This window comes from Megalops cyprinoides, chromosome 9 (genome assembly GCF_013368585.1).
Source record: "Megalops cyprinoides isolate fMegCyp1 chromosome 9, fMegCyp1.pri, whole genome shotgun sequence".
Lineage (NCBI taxonomy): Eukaryota > Metazoa > Chordata > Actinopteri > Elopiformes > Megalopidae > Megalops > Megalops cyprinoides.
The window spans coordinates 28,344,700-28,360,128 of NC_050591.1; the positions used below are offsets into that span (position 1 = coordinate 28,344,700).

The following is a 15,429-nucleotide window of genomic DNA, read 5'->3' on the forward strand; positions in this document are numbered from 1 at the left end:
TGGAAATGTTTTCCACAATAGCAATATATTTCATGTTTGGCATTAATGATTCAGTATCTATATTGCTACTTGCCTAACCCTATTGAATACAGTTATTGTACATTACCCTGGGTAATAAAATGTAAAAGAAAAGTAAGCATAAATGGGTGAAAACACTGCTGGACTAATGCGTGGCATTTACTTTCCATGTTAAAGTCTGCTATCCATGAGCAGAAGTTCTGAGGAAGCTCCTTGTCCAATCTTTCACTACACATGAACTCTAACAAACGCTGCTAGAGGTAAATAGCCCATGCTTCCCTTCAGTGAACACTAGAGGGCGCCCATTTCAAAAACTTCAGTTAAAAGAAATATCTGCTCCCCTCCCCCCCTCCCTGCCACACATCATCTTTCCAATCTGGAGAAGCTTGGTGATTGAAGACACACTGGATGCTATTCATCAAAGAGGGCAATGTGACAAAGTCATCAAATATACCCCATATCAAAGATCACCTGTAGAATGGTAGAGTAATCTAAGAGCTAATGTAAAACCACACTTAAATATCCACAGGCCTAAAATGGCAGGCAAGATTCATCTTGGCAAATCAGGGCTCTGTCTGCAGGGATATCACTCAGACTGACTGACAGGCATGGTTCTGGGTAGCATAGTCATCAGTGCTGTGGGGTGAATTTAAATATGGATCAAGCACACATTTTGAAGGAGCTGTGCCCATTCCCTTTGCGATGGCATAAGTGTTCATAGTTGGAGCTGGGCTGCCATTAAGCATAAAGGATTTGGTTTTAGTGTGATGTAACATCAAGGGAAGGCTGATGACCAAGGGTCTAAAGGTTCACATATTGGTGGGGACACTTCTGCAATGTTCTTGCACATGGTACTTGGTACCATGGTACACATGGTACTCTGAACATCTTAAGTCATTATTCTTCTCTATAAATGGCTATGCAAAGACTAGCAGTGACAGCTGACCAGTTAAATTACATGAAAGCAACAATTTGCTTCAATTTTCACCTCACTCTCACTTTTTCCACAAAACAAGCACTAAAACCAGATCTGTCAGTTCTGGCTTTTCAGCTTGATGGAACTAAAATTATATACTAATCGTATTGTTATATTATATTATTACAATATATTGGTATATAATTAGTAGTTAGTAACATATTAGTATATACTACTTATATTGTATACCAGTTCTATACTAATATATTATATTAGTGTTATGCAGTACTAATAAATCTACTGGACAGGTACGTATGCTATACAGTGATAAGTTCACTCCTGTAACAGCATGTCACTGGAGTTAAACTGTGTGGTGCTGCACTGCAATGTCACTGAATCATGCTGCCGAGTGAACAGTCCCAAAAACTCTCTGCTCTCATTGCGCTGCATTAAACCAGGCGGTATTGACTATGTAATATCTTGTTGTCTGCATGGCAGCCCGTGATTGATGAGCTCCAGCTCACAGAGTGACCCTTCCCTGCCCTGCCGCCGTCCTACTTTCCCCTGCGTGCTTACAGCACACTGATGCCTGGCTGAGAGAGTGTGGGCTCTCTCTCCAGGCTGCGCAGTGTAAGCCAGCCTCTGTCTCCGTGGTTGCCGTACCTTCTGGCAGAAGTACTGGGTGGTGATGGCGAAGACCTCCAAGCCCAGGGTGGCCTTCCTCAGCTCGGCCTGCAGGCTCTGCAGCTGCCGGGCCTGCTCCTCGCAGCGCTCCCTCAGACGCTGCACCAGGAGCCGCTCCGAGTCCGGGCCGTCCCGCCGTGGGGAGCCGCCCGCCACCCCGCCCCGGACCGCCACCGGCTTCTGACGCAGGTGCACTGAGGGACCGCAGGAAAAAATGACTTACAAAGATGCAAAGTAAGAGGGAATGGACAGATCTGGTGTGGGATACAGAGTTGACAGAAGAAGGGTTAACAGTGGGGCACACAGATTAATGATCTCAACTTGTATCCAGAAGGTTGCAGGTCAAATCTCAAATTGAACAAATGATGTAACCTGAAAGACTTGATTAAATATTAAGCTGAATGAATGGACTTCAGTAAGTACCAACATTCGACAATCATTACATATTTGCTACTAAGCAAATAGGTAATAAGTAAATGGGGAATATATGAAATACAACATAAATGTGCTTCAAGATGTCTTTACTATATATGTTTTTAGAACCTTTAGAGCCACTTTTTCCTGCTGTCTGTGTGTCTTGTACTGTAAAATCCTCTTCCGATACAGTCAAATGGGACATTGGGCTTTCACTTATCAAGGATGCTCATGGAGACAGTCTCAGCCATACCTATATTAAGGCCCAAGTTTATTCTAACAGATCCAAAGTGTTCTGTGGATAGACTGAATCAGGCTCTCATTTAAAAGAGATTGTCCAGCCCTCTATCCTTTTAGAGCTCATAACCATCTTCTCATAGACTCCCCTGTCAGCTCATTAATGGCATCATCTGGGATGTACGGCATGCGAGGCCATGAAAAGTTCATTACCAAGCTACTCCTTTTACTTACAACATCTGCTTTGATTTGGAGCAGAGATGTGCTGTGCTGGAGACTGCCTGTGAACTGAGCTAATTAGTATACTGCCAAGGATAAAGTGAGGCAGTGGTACACAAGACCTTAGGAGATGTACACGGATGGTCCTTGTAAAAGAGACTGTAACTAAAGACCACAACCATGAAAATAGATACTCTTGTATTTGCTTTGCAAACACCACTATCCTGGGTGATTGGCAGAAAGCAGATATTAACCATATTAACCTTTTCACAGCTGTGCACATTCTGCCTCAGTTCACAAACATTAATTGAGGAGAGAATTTGCTGTGACCTATGTGGGATTATAATGTGCAAACTTCTGGACACAAGTCTGATTTCACATTAGTCTGATCCAGAGTGACTTACATAGGTTACAATTTTAAACGTTATCCATTTATGCAGCTGGATATTTGGGTTAATTCCAGGTTAAGGACTTTGCGCAAGGGTACAGAAGCAGTGTCCCGTGGGGAATTGCACCAGCAACCTTTCGGTTACAAGCCCTCACTGTTGTCTCTCAGCAGTGAAAATTCACATCACATATTAGAAGCCAGTGGTCCTCTGCAAGTCTGAGGTTGGACAGGGCCTTCCAGCGATTGCTGATATATTCGGCATGTCATTTCCTGATGAATCAGATGAACACTGGCAGTTTATTGAGCTGGATCAGGGACAGGGTGAAGTATTGACTTCATTACCGTTATATGAGACGTGGAGAGAGCATGTTTGGGTATGCTAATGTGCACACAGAGCGCATGCCATATTGAGGGAGGTTGCAGCTTATTGCTGTTTATGATTCATTTTCTCCAAGCACCACTCGTGCAAATTACACTTTCAATTAGTTTAAATTCAGCCCCAAACAGAAGACAGGCGGAAGCAATTTTTCGATATTGCCTGAGCGAACATTAAGATGCAATTGACATGTAGGATGTTCCATCGACTTGCCTCCAACTCATTGAAATTCAAATGGGATACACTGGCACAAATGACACAGACTGCAATAGTACAGCATCATTCCCTGCCTTTCCTCTTTACTTGTCTTATTGTTTTTTTTTCTCTTGCCACCTCCCACTCCCCTCTCTATCTACTCTGAAATTACTGAAAGTGGATCTTCAGAAATGCATTTCAGATTGAGCTGGCCTTATCGACCCCACTTCTGAAACTCCAAGACCACTGTATCAGTGAGACAGGGCAACATAGATCAACATAATTGTCCCTTGCAGCCTACCTTGCACTGCAACACTGCCAGCGTAGATGTTTAAGTACGTGTGTCTCCACCCCCATCAAGTAAACAAAGATGCTACCACTCAACACACTCCACATCAAATCAAATCAAACTGGCTCCATAAATCCTTCCGCACGGCGGCGTGAGCTGCGCCTCTGTCTCTGAACTTGGCAATATATAAAAGGAACTAATCCAGGACAATAAGGTGAACAACCAGGCCAGCTGCTACTCCAGCAGTTTAACAGGCTGGAATGTCTCTATGACAACGGCTGCTGGCTGCGTCTCAGGTAATGAGGTGTGGAGAACAGGAGGAAGGGAGGGGCCAGGCACTGCTGAAGGTGAGCGGGAGCATTGCATGTCATGTGGAGATGGAGGGAGAGGAAGAGCGGGAGATGAAGATCTGCACTGCAAGGGAAGTCCAGCTTTGCTTAGTCGCGTGATGCTTTGGGAAACACGCTTTCAGCTCCCAGGGAGATGTGCAGCTCAGCTGCGGACGTACCTGGGGACTGCGGCTTTGGAGAGACCACAGCAAACCTCTTCGGGGAGGACACTGCTGGGCGGGCGACTTCAGCATCTTTTTGGATCTCCTTCCTGGAGGCTGGGAAAACCATTCAATTGAACAAGTTTGTCAACCAGTCTTTCAATCAACCGGTACGCTTCTACTTACATGTAAACAGATTGTATAAATTACATGAGTCAAGGCTTTCAGGGCTCCTATATGTCAGTGAGAAACTGAAGAGTCATTTTGGTAAGACACACGTTAAAGAGTCAAAGGTTGAATGTTATGAGACTGAGCTGGGGAAAAGTACTACATTTCATGGCACTGCAGCAATCCTAATCCTAAAGTCACATGAGAACTCGAATGAAGAGCCTAATAATATGGCATGCTACAGCCTCTCTCTTATTGTCTCTCTCCTTTCCTGGCTGTTCCCGCCCTGTAGTTTCAGTAGTCTTTTGTCGGTAAATTGATATCAGTGAGACTCAGTGAAGCAGAAAACAGACATCACTAAAGGCAGAGTAAAATGCTGAAGCAGTTTAGTCGGTCTATGACAGTGAAATGAACCTCCTCCAGGGGGAAAATCATGGGAAGTTTTCCAAAAAATAAATAATAAAAGACAGCTACCTTCAATATCAGTTTCCTTATTAACTATTTCCATCCTTATCCTCCACCATAAAAATGTAAAATAGCAATTTGATAGTGACAGAGCCTGTGCCGATTTAAATCAGGTGCTGATCCAGGATCAGCACTCAGGAGCAGATTTTATCTAGAATGGGTTGTGTCCTCAGTGTGTAACAACCATCCACACCATGTCTACCAGCATGTGTTCCCTATGTGGAGTTTCTACTGAGCAACAGTGGAGCAGATATTTATGAAAATAAGTAGCGACAGGTATAGTACACAGCATGCTGTTAGAGCAGATTAAAATCCAAAGTAAACAAGTATTTTACAATTAAACCCAGGGAAAGTAATTGATTGCTCTGGATGTACCACAAAAACACTAAGTGGATGGCTTTTGAAATGCTGATTGACAGTGTCAGAATGAATCATCCCTCCCTGCCTTCTCATAACACGCTGTGTACCCTGTGACAATCTGCGGAGCATTCCTGCCCAAGCCGAGTGTGAGGTCGTGTTTCAGCGCCGGCCAGACCTCTCACACACCCAGCATTCTTCGCAAGGCTAGGCTGCCTACCGCACATTAGATTAGCACATAACCAGGAAGAGTAATGGCAGCGGGTGATGGATTTATAATGGGCACATTCTCCTCCTGTGATAGCCTCGTTACATATCTGCCGTGGTGACAACACTTTGTGACAACACTCTGCGAGGGCGGCCTTGTGGATAGCAGCGGTAACACGGGGCTAGACGGGTTGCGTGAGGTGTCTGGTTATTGTCCCCAGTGAGGACAAGGTGGCTGCCAGGTGTCGGCAGGCACGAGGTGTGACTGATGTCACGGATGGGGCGGTGGCACATGTGACAGTCAGCGCCTGGCAGCTGGAGCTGCCCCGCCCGGTCGGCCTCTCACTGGGTGAAGTGATAGCCATTCCCTCGTGACCTTGAGGAGGACAGGCCTGACAAACTGTGCAGCGTGTAGGAACAAGTTCCAGCATGTTTCTGTCTACATACACACCACAAAGGGAAAATGATACTAAGAGCCTATGGTCATCTCAGCCATTCAGAAAATGCAAGAAATACTGTAAGGACCAAAACATACAGTACCAGTAGGAAGTTTGGACACACCTAATTATAATAATGGGATAATGGTAAACATACATTCAAAGACAATTTGACCTAAAGACTTATTCTTAAATACTTGAAATTTGTTCCTATAAACTGGAATAGAAGTGAACCAGAGTAGAAGCTCACGGTAGAAGCCCTTATTTCAGAGTGGCAAAATGGAATCAGCAAAACAGAAAAACTTCCACCAGGTTGCTAGACATGCAGAATGGAGAGACTCACCAACAGGAGAACTCCGAGGAGGGGGTAACAGGGAACGGCGGGTGGTGGCAGGGGTGTTGGGGGCCCGGGGTGACTCACTGGGGGGTACAGGGGGCTTTTGGACAGGGGGTTCATCGCTCCCACTGCTGGGGCCTAGAAGGGAGGGACAACAAGCATGTGGGGAAGTCTTGGGTACATACAACAGCCTGGTTACTGTGCTGAACAGCTGGGCTACATTTCTACCTGAGGAAAAGTGGCTACCGTGGGTGAAATTTACCTTTCAATCAGCAACCGTTTGGAACTGATTGGGGAACTGTGATCAACTGTGTCGACTCAATATTACTCCATGTGAAGCACAAAGCATACTGCACTTCCACTCAATCTGGGTCTATATACCCAGGCTTGCCACATTTTCACAAGTGTCACCATTTTTCCCATGCTGACAGCATCCTGTCCCAGAACGGTTTTCAAAACCTGGGATTTAGTGAAATTCCCCTAAAGTTCTAAAATCAGAAGCCCTGAGGGACAGGATCCCATATGATTCAGGCTTCACACCTCAGTCAGAATGTATAGCATTGAATTGCACTGTAGTGTCTAATTTAGCTGAATTGCATCATGCGGGAATAAAATGCTGAGGTGAGCTAAACTTTGCTGCAGACTAAATACTGAATGTTAGAAACTGCTGCACAGTTCATCTCAGCAAATCTGTCTCCAACACTCCAGCACACATGCAGCTAAGTTTTAACTGCCATTTGTGTGGCACATAGTACATAACTTGTACATCCTGAAAATTTTAAAGCATATTATCAACATTAACAACATTACTTCTACAGGCATTAAAACCAAACCCAGTGATGATGACAATAACCATAACCATAGTATTCTATTCTCCTGGACTTGTGTCATTCTCATAGAAACAGTAATGCGAGTCTGTAACGATTTGTTGGCTGAAATGAATGGCTGCCAATTCAGACTCCTAACTAGGGTCTCAGTCTTCCCCATGTTAATCCTTCCTAGGGCTGAGCACATACAGGTTGATCTCCACCCACTTAAACATGTGTCATCTCAATTACAATCTACACCCAATGGCTCATTAGTGGCAGCCTGGCCGTCTGACATCACAGGCTGTCTGAATCATAGTCTCCATAATGAGTTACTACATTAAAAAGTCTGTACATACTGACATATTTAATTGTCTTCTATAAAAATGCTATCTCCCCCATGCATGAAAAGCTATTCAAATCCTTAAGACCAATTCAAAGAGCAACTAATCTACAGCATAGCAGAAAACGTGGTCAATCATAACCCAGATTCCTCATTTGAATCTGGGATGTGGAATAGGCAAATTTACAAGGAACTTTTTCATTAGTGCATATCCTGGTAACCTTGGGACAATGGGATAATGGATGATATAAGACACATAAAGCAGGAGGAAGCAGGAAGTTCTATGTCTGATGGGACAGAAAAAAACAATACCAAAAATTCAATCACACTGGCACATGGATTACTGTTTGCTCTTGCAATAACAGGATGAACAAGCTAAGAATGGTGATACTACAGTGCTGAAGCAACTCACTAGAGTAACACAAATGAGCACAACACAGTAACAAGAATGATGCTGGATTCTAATGCTGTCCATTTTAATGCAAACCTGCTGAATTGCCAAAGATACAGCATTGGACACTACATGGGAGTACAAAACATGAATACAATACATGGAAGGAAGAGGAGAACCTTATTCTACAGATTGAGTGACATCAACAAACTGTGGCCACACCTCTTTTTTAGATTTTCTTGGGAACACCTGAGAACTTTTTTTTCCCCCTCAAATTTGGTCTTTTGATTTTTGCTTTTATTAATATTTTGCTGTTCACAAAGCTTGATCTCTTTTCTGCTTCACCTGTCATTGAGTTATTTCCCTCACGGCCTAAGATTCTGAATTCAACCAGAATGTGGCATAATGTGAAAAAACAACCAAGCTATTGACATGCTTCTCTTTCACACAGACTGAAGTGCCATCCACCTACAAGCATCCGAATGAGAAATGACTGTTATTAGGAACAGGGGTTGTGTTTGCCTGGGGTATACGGAAACTGTTTTCTCTAACTATAGAACACATTATATCTTTGTCCCTGTGGCCTTCATCAGAGAGATTAAGGTGCTTAATGACAGGAAACTGCATCCGATTGGCAACAAAAAATGAGGGGGTGGCACTGGCCAGTTTCCCCCTTCCAAACAGCAAATGATGAATACATTAACAAATGTGTCAGTGCATTTGTTATAAACTCCAGTATTTTACCCCTTTTAAACCCCCGGTGAGAGTACAGCGTGGTTCACAGCCTGGGGTACTGAAACGATTCTCATTACTGTTATAATTGGATATTGGATTGCTTATCAACACTGGTGTGCGCGCCTAGTACAACAGCACCCTGAAACAGATGCGCATAACACGCACCAAATTTCTGTCTGCAAGCTGTCATGAGTACCCTCTACAATCCTGATTCAGCTCGTAAACTCTACATGTTGCTCGGTAATCGGATGCCAGGGCTGGGAGTGGAGAGTCCTTAAAAACTAAATAGGGAGCAACTAGCCCACACGCAGATGGTAACCCACTACCTTTCATGCCCTTCTTTCACTATGGAGAATATGAGTGGAGTAACACAAGATGTCTCTCCTCAAGCACATTAACACAATAACGACTAAGGAAGGAGTGGGGATCAGGTGGGCTTATGGTATGATCCTCTTAAATGTGACACACAGAGCTGAATAAACAGTTCATTAAAGGCCTGGGAATAACCAGGACAGAACCGAAACTGAATTACATTTCCCCCCCTAATGAAATTGCCCCTGGACGTGACTGTGGCCAACAGCAGTGCATCAGATGTCATTAAACCACTGATGGGTTCTGTGGATATAAGTCAGAGAGAGAGAGCTGGCGATTAAAAAAATCCAAATGAATTATTACTGGCAATCAGTTCACCATACCCATCATACTTCTACAATCATGATTTATTACAAGTAGTTTAAATATGACCATGTAATTACCATGTAATCAGATATGACAACCAAAGAAAAACAAATACACGTTCCAGTGCACAAAATACATGCCTGCTATTCCATTCATTAAAAAAATAAATAAAAAGGTGTAAAACCTCAACAACAAATGATGCCTCATGATTACAATGAATCACTGGACCCACTGACAAAAATACAGTAGAGTTCTGAAAGCTACAAAGATGCTATCTGATGCACTGCAGGTGAGAAACAGCTACTGCCTTATGCCACAAACACAGTTCTTCAACATAAAGAACATCATTCTTAAAGAGGCTGCTTTCACACTGCATTCAGAAGACACTTGATCAGGACTGTAAAGATCAGAGCTGGTAACAAGTGCTGTAAAGTACTGTAAATCAGGTGTTGCTTCAAGCGCCATCTCACTCCGCAAGCTAAAATTACTGTGTTTGTGAACAGCGTTCCACAAAAGAACTGTCATGCTCAGCATGGAAAATAAAAATCCTCTTTTTTAAGATGTCACAAATCACTCTGGGAGTTATTATTTAGGTGTAATACCAGGTAATCCCTCGGCCTATCACGTCACCAGAATGGCCTTGATGAATATTTATTAAGGCAGTAATGGATGCTCATTATGTCAGTGGAGCGGGCAGAGAGTCGCTTCTTTTCATTAGGCTGTCATTATTATTAACGCATTACAACATAAATCTCATTTTCATACTGAACGTTCTGGAGCCAATATTTTTCAGCATGCAGCTGAGCACGCCTGGATGTAGTCCTCACTGTCAGAGGGCTACGAGACACTTACAAACTGTCACACAGAGCTGTATTAGAAGGGATCAATACACACAGAGGCAGGAACCTCCTTAACGCTGTTGCATCTTAACATAGCACAAAGCCACTGTAATAATATACTGGGCCTCACAATGTGTGGCTATGCAGGAAACCAGCCAGTCAGGTTCAGATGTTGCGGTGCACTGTGGGAGATTGGAAATCATTATGCTGCTTCTTGCTGCCAGATTATATGCACATTCCCCGCTGAAATGTGTATGCTTTAGGCCCTCTCCATCTCCTTCACCTGATTTATCTCTCTAAACGTCTGTGCATCAGGAGTCATCAGGAACCACACTGATGTTAACAATATAGCTGAGCATGCAACAGATAGTCCATGAATACCACAACCAAGGCATTTTCTCTCAGCATGGAGATTGACAAAACCAGCATAATGAAAATCCAAATCTCAAGTCAAAATCCATTCAGTTGATGCTGACAGTTCTCTCTGGAGTCTGTATATGGCTTACTGTAATCCTTTTTCCCCTTACGCAGTATGTTATACGTGTGTGCTTGTGTGCATCTGCATGAACATAAATAAATAGTATGTTTTAGTTCCAGCTGGTTCAGTCAGCAAGACTTTTAACACAGACAGAGTCCTATGGCCTGGGCTTGAAGCCATGTGAAACATATTGGCTTTGTCCCGCTGAAGACATGGGGGTGAATGAGGTGAATACTTTGGTCAGGGTCTCCTTGTCTTACAGCTCTCAGACACCATGCTGTTTGTCAGGCTCTTGGAAGTTTGGAAGTTGGATGGATGACATCAGTAGAGTAGCACCTATCCTCCAATGAGAGCCCAGTCCACTTGCAGTGCACTGTGTTACTGTGAACAGGAAAATCAGCTATTGGCTGCATGTAAGTGTGTGGAAGGACTACATTTGTCTAGTCTCAGTACTCATGCACGATCCTCCCCTCACTCCCCCTAAAAAAATAAAACATGTATACTTACAAATATTATTTTTACCTGACAAACCTATTGTTACCCAACATATATCACAATACTAACCTAGCACAATTATGCTTACATATATTTTATAAAACCCATTAAAAACATTTGCACTAAAAACAGACACAGAGGGTGTCTAGTGGAGAGTGCTGAAGGAAGAATTAGTGAAAGGAGAAAATGCAAATCAGAAAGCAAAACAGAAGATGGATATTTCGGTCACAGCGGGGGGTGGTTATGGATCATCTTCACAGCACATGGAGCTGGGGTTGTGTTTCCCTGCCAGGACGTGACAGGGAATGGGTCTGCTACACACAGCGGTTAGCCTGCTGGAGGCTAAAACCGGCCCATGCATTATTTATCAGGCACAATCACAGCATTTTCTGCCCGTAAATGTTTTTCCAGGAATGAACAAATCAAGCTAATAGCAATATCTGGCTTATAAATTGTTCCTTTTTGGTTCACCAAAGCATTTTATGTTAATGGCATGAACAATATTACATTTTTTGATAAAAATCTAAAACAGAAAGACATATTTTCTAGATTTCACTGCTACACAACTGGTCCAATCTTGAGCGTTAAGCAACAGCATGACACATTGACTCCGTCTGGGATGTAGCCGTCTGATCCTGAGGTCAAATGTTGTGATCCCTGAACAGCAATCAACACTGCTTTCCGGGACGGTGAACGTGACTGGTTTTTACAAGCGACCCCCCAAGTGCTGTTATGCCACAGAAATCGCATTGTTCCTGAACTGGCTGACATGGTGTGTTTAAAGTAGCACACGACTGGCTCTCACACGTGAACACACGAGCCCAACCAAGAGGGGCTATCTCAGAAACACTCGGAGGATATCCCCCTTGATTAATTGGAGCTGCCTGTGAACCTCCTAGCACCGGTGTTCATTCTAAATACAATTCCCCCCCTCCGCACTCTTAACTCTGCTTGGCAGGGGAAGGATTCCCTGCAGCCATTGCTTAGTGAGGTAGTTACCTGCAGTGCTCACTGCAGCGAAGAGCTGTGGGAGACCACCTTGAGGCAAATGCTGTCACACACACTCTCCTCTCTCTCTCCATCCCTGTCTCTCGCCATCTCTCCCCAGTTCTATCTCTTTATTTCTCAACTTCTCCTTCCCAACACGTTATGCACAAGTGATTTAGAAAATTTCTTCCGAGAAGGATTATCACAACAGTTGTTCAGCACCCTAAAAAACAAGGTTTTCATCACTGTGATTATTCATCCAAATTATTGAATCCTTCTATTTTCACATTCTCCAGATAAATGAGATTAAAAGATGGCTACACCCAGTCCAACACAGAAACCGAAGAAGTAACACACCGCGACCACTTACATTGTTGGAGGTCTTCCTTCCCTGTGGTGGACACTCTCTGGTAGACCAAGGTAACAAAAGGCACAAAGTAACCTAGTAAGGTGTACATGAAGGCTTTCCAACGAAACTGCTGTATTATAGATGGAGAATCAGAATGCCCAACACTGGCAACAAACACCATTATGTGCTCCGACAGGTATAGGTGGTCGGAACTTTGACAATCTGGTAGAGGTATCAACTAGAGGCCAGTGCTTGAGAGTAGCTGTTGTCCTCTCCCCCGCCTCCCATTGACAAATGCCACAGAGCATAGCAACAAAAGACGCCAATGGCAACAGCAACCCCAACGTCTTCCACTATGAGGAATGCCAGCAGACAACAGGAAGATTATCTCATCCCATGAAGCACTGGGCCCTTTCTTGCAGTCACATAGCTGCAAAGACTACAGTTTCACCAGCCAAAGCCTTATAAATAGAAAGGGAGGCACATGGGAAAAGCGGTCGCAGTGGCTGGCCGCGAGATACACTTGGGCACAACAGCTGTCCTTTTTTTTTTTGGGACATCAAGTTTGGGGTACTGGGCATAACTTCTAGGCAAAAAAAGACAAACCCACAAGACTCACTGGTCTACAGTAGTATGTAAATAAAATCAGGGTTGTAAAATGCAGCAGTGAAGGGCGCCATGCCGGACCTCCCAGCTGTCTGAGCTACGAGCAAATGTGCCGACACTTGAGCAGGGCTCCGAGTTAAACCCCTCATTACTGCAGCTTGCCAGACCGCTCACTACACTTACAGTAGTAACAAGTTACCAGTCACCTTCAAAGCCAAGGTTCAGCAAAGCCAGACAAACAATTATCACCTGCCCAACAAAGTGACAGAAGTCTCTCTTAGGGGTGTTAACACTTTAACAGATCTAATAAACAATGTTTTTAACAAGCTTTTGAAGGGGTGTTTGCCACTGAATGTTGCAAATCAGAGTATAAAGTGGCTCTTAACATTACTAGGTAGGTTCTGGTAAACTTTTACAGAGAGAGAATGGAAGAGGCTTAGGAGAGATTAATGCCCAGCTGTGAAAGAAGAGATCTGAAGGCAAGGTGAGATTTCAAAAGAAAAAAATCCTGTTTATCCTTCCTGTCTTCTTCAAGGAGCAGAAAACCACCAGAAAATTAGATTACTGGCAGTCACTTTCATGAAACATTACTCTTTGCCACACGTGGAGAGTCATACATTTGGAAGGAGACTGCCTTGTGGAGATTTTGCACTGTCCTGCTCCTTACCACAGGAGGACAAATGCTATGGTTCTGTCTGTCAAAGACACAACTGAGCACAATATAGTACATGACCTTACAATATAATTCTTTTCCTGTTTAATCACATAATAAAGAAATTTCAAGCAAATACACCTCATCGAATCACGACTGACAATTTAAATAATGTTTAGCTATATGGGCGGCATAAATTAAAAATGACTAACAAAGACTATGAAAGGTCTTCATTCAGACCTTATAATGATGAAAAAATGAAAAAGTCATTTCAGTTCACTCATTCATATTTCATATCAATGTCAATTTGCTTATCATGGAGTAGAAAGATTTTATTCAGAGTATAGCAGACACCAAGTAGAGTGTGTGTATGCATATGTATGCATGCGTGTGTGTGAGTGTGTGTATGTGTGTGTGTGTGTGCGTGCGTACGTACGTACGTGTGCGTGGAGAGAGGACAATAGCTATCCCTTGAAATGAAAAGCTCAGCATCCTGTCAATAATGGCTATGTCAGCTCTTACCTGCACAGGCTAGGGGATACAGAGAGACTAATTGATAGGTTAGGAAGGAACTAATGAAGGGCAAGGATAGCTGCTGGGGAAGAATGAGGACTGCAGGGGAGATTACACCCTGTCTGACTCTGAGCGCAGAAACAGCTACAGGATATGAATGACAGCTCAAGAATTAATGGAGGAGTCTGAAGGTCTGCCGCCAGGGTGACGTAACTTACTTTGTTCTCAGAACTGTTCTTACATAAATGATTACTGAGTCCTGCTAGGCACGTGTAGCTACCCAATGTTGAACAGGTGGTAGTTACCTCTACTTCTTGTTTGTAGTTTGTAATAGGGAAGGAACTGTCATCCCTTCAGAGAAATAATATACAGCAGACATACACGGACACACACAGACACAGACAGACAGACAGACAGACACACACACACCACACACACACACACACACACACACGCAGGTAAGTCTGATTTACTGCTGGAATGACTGCTAAATAATTCACAAAGAGACACATGATGACTGAACAAAACAAAAAAACGGCCATAGCACGATGTTTCTTTGCATGACTGTCATTCCACTGTACAATGTCACAGAAGTTTAAAGGTTACGAAAACATCCCTTCATGTGCAAAGATCATGCAAACACTTTTGCAAAACTTGAAAAAGTAATTTAGTCCCAAGGGCCCCATGCAGTCTTAAACTGGGAAAAAGTAACACACACAAACATAAAATAAAAGATCATTAAGTATCTAATTAAATGTCACATTTCGGTGGTTGAACAAAACAGTACTTATAATTAGAGAGGAACCCTACAGCATTTACTGTTGTAAACCACAGTATCAGATCCAATCTTGCAATTAGTCGCTCTGAAAACATGCTACATTCAGCAGAAACCATCTGTTCACAGGTAGCCACCTGCCTCGGAGGGAGGAATGGAGACAGATGACAGCAGCTGGAGCAGTACTATCACTGTGTCCTTGGAGAGCTCTTTTGTCATTTGCTTTGTAGCTCTCTTAGTACAAGCAGGGAGTGATCTGACTGCTGACAAAAACTACATTCACCTAAATATGTTTTTAATAGCTATACAAGTAATTTCCATGAGCGAACGAACAGATGTTTAAAAAGCACCTAGGGGCACACTCTGGGACAGCAGAAATATTTGTTTGGATGTACGGTGCTGACCTAAATTATCTGCACCAGAACCATTGTGCTGGGGTGTGACATACTGTGCATCTAACTAAACCATTTCCCTGGAGGAAAATTAATGTATTTATTGATTTTTTCCCCCAAAATACTTCAGCAGAACTACTTTTGGCAGTTTTTGAATTCTCAGTTTCTGTGGATCGAGTGCCAGTCTATGTCA

At 43.3% G+C, this 15,429-nt stretch overlaps 1 protein-coding gene across 1 annotated transcript in view; it reads right to left on the bottom strand.

Moving 5' to 3' along the window:
- The window catches only part of mtus2b (microtubule associated tumor suppressor candidate 2b), a 70,345-nt gene that overhangs the window by 12,507 nt on the left and 42,409 nt on the right, over positions 1–15,429 (bottom strand). Inside the window, exons 5-7 of the mRNA XM_036535943.1 lie at positions 6,204–6,335; positions 4,245–4,343; positions 1,598–1,812 (exon numbers count right to left, since the gene is read on the bottom strand). Of these exons, the coding sequence (XP_036391836.1) occupies positions 1,598–1,812; positions 4,245–4,343; positions 6,204–6,335 (446 nt within the window). The remainder of the gene's footprint in view (positions 1–1,597; positions 1,813–4,244; positions 4,344–6,203; positions 6,336–15,429) is intronic.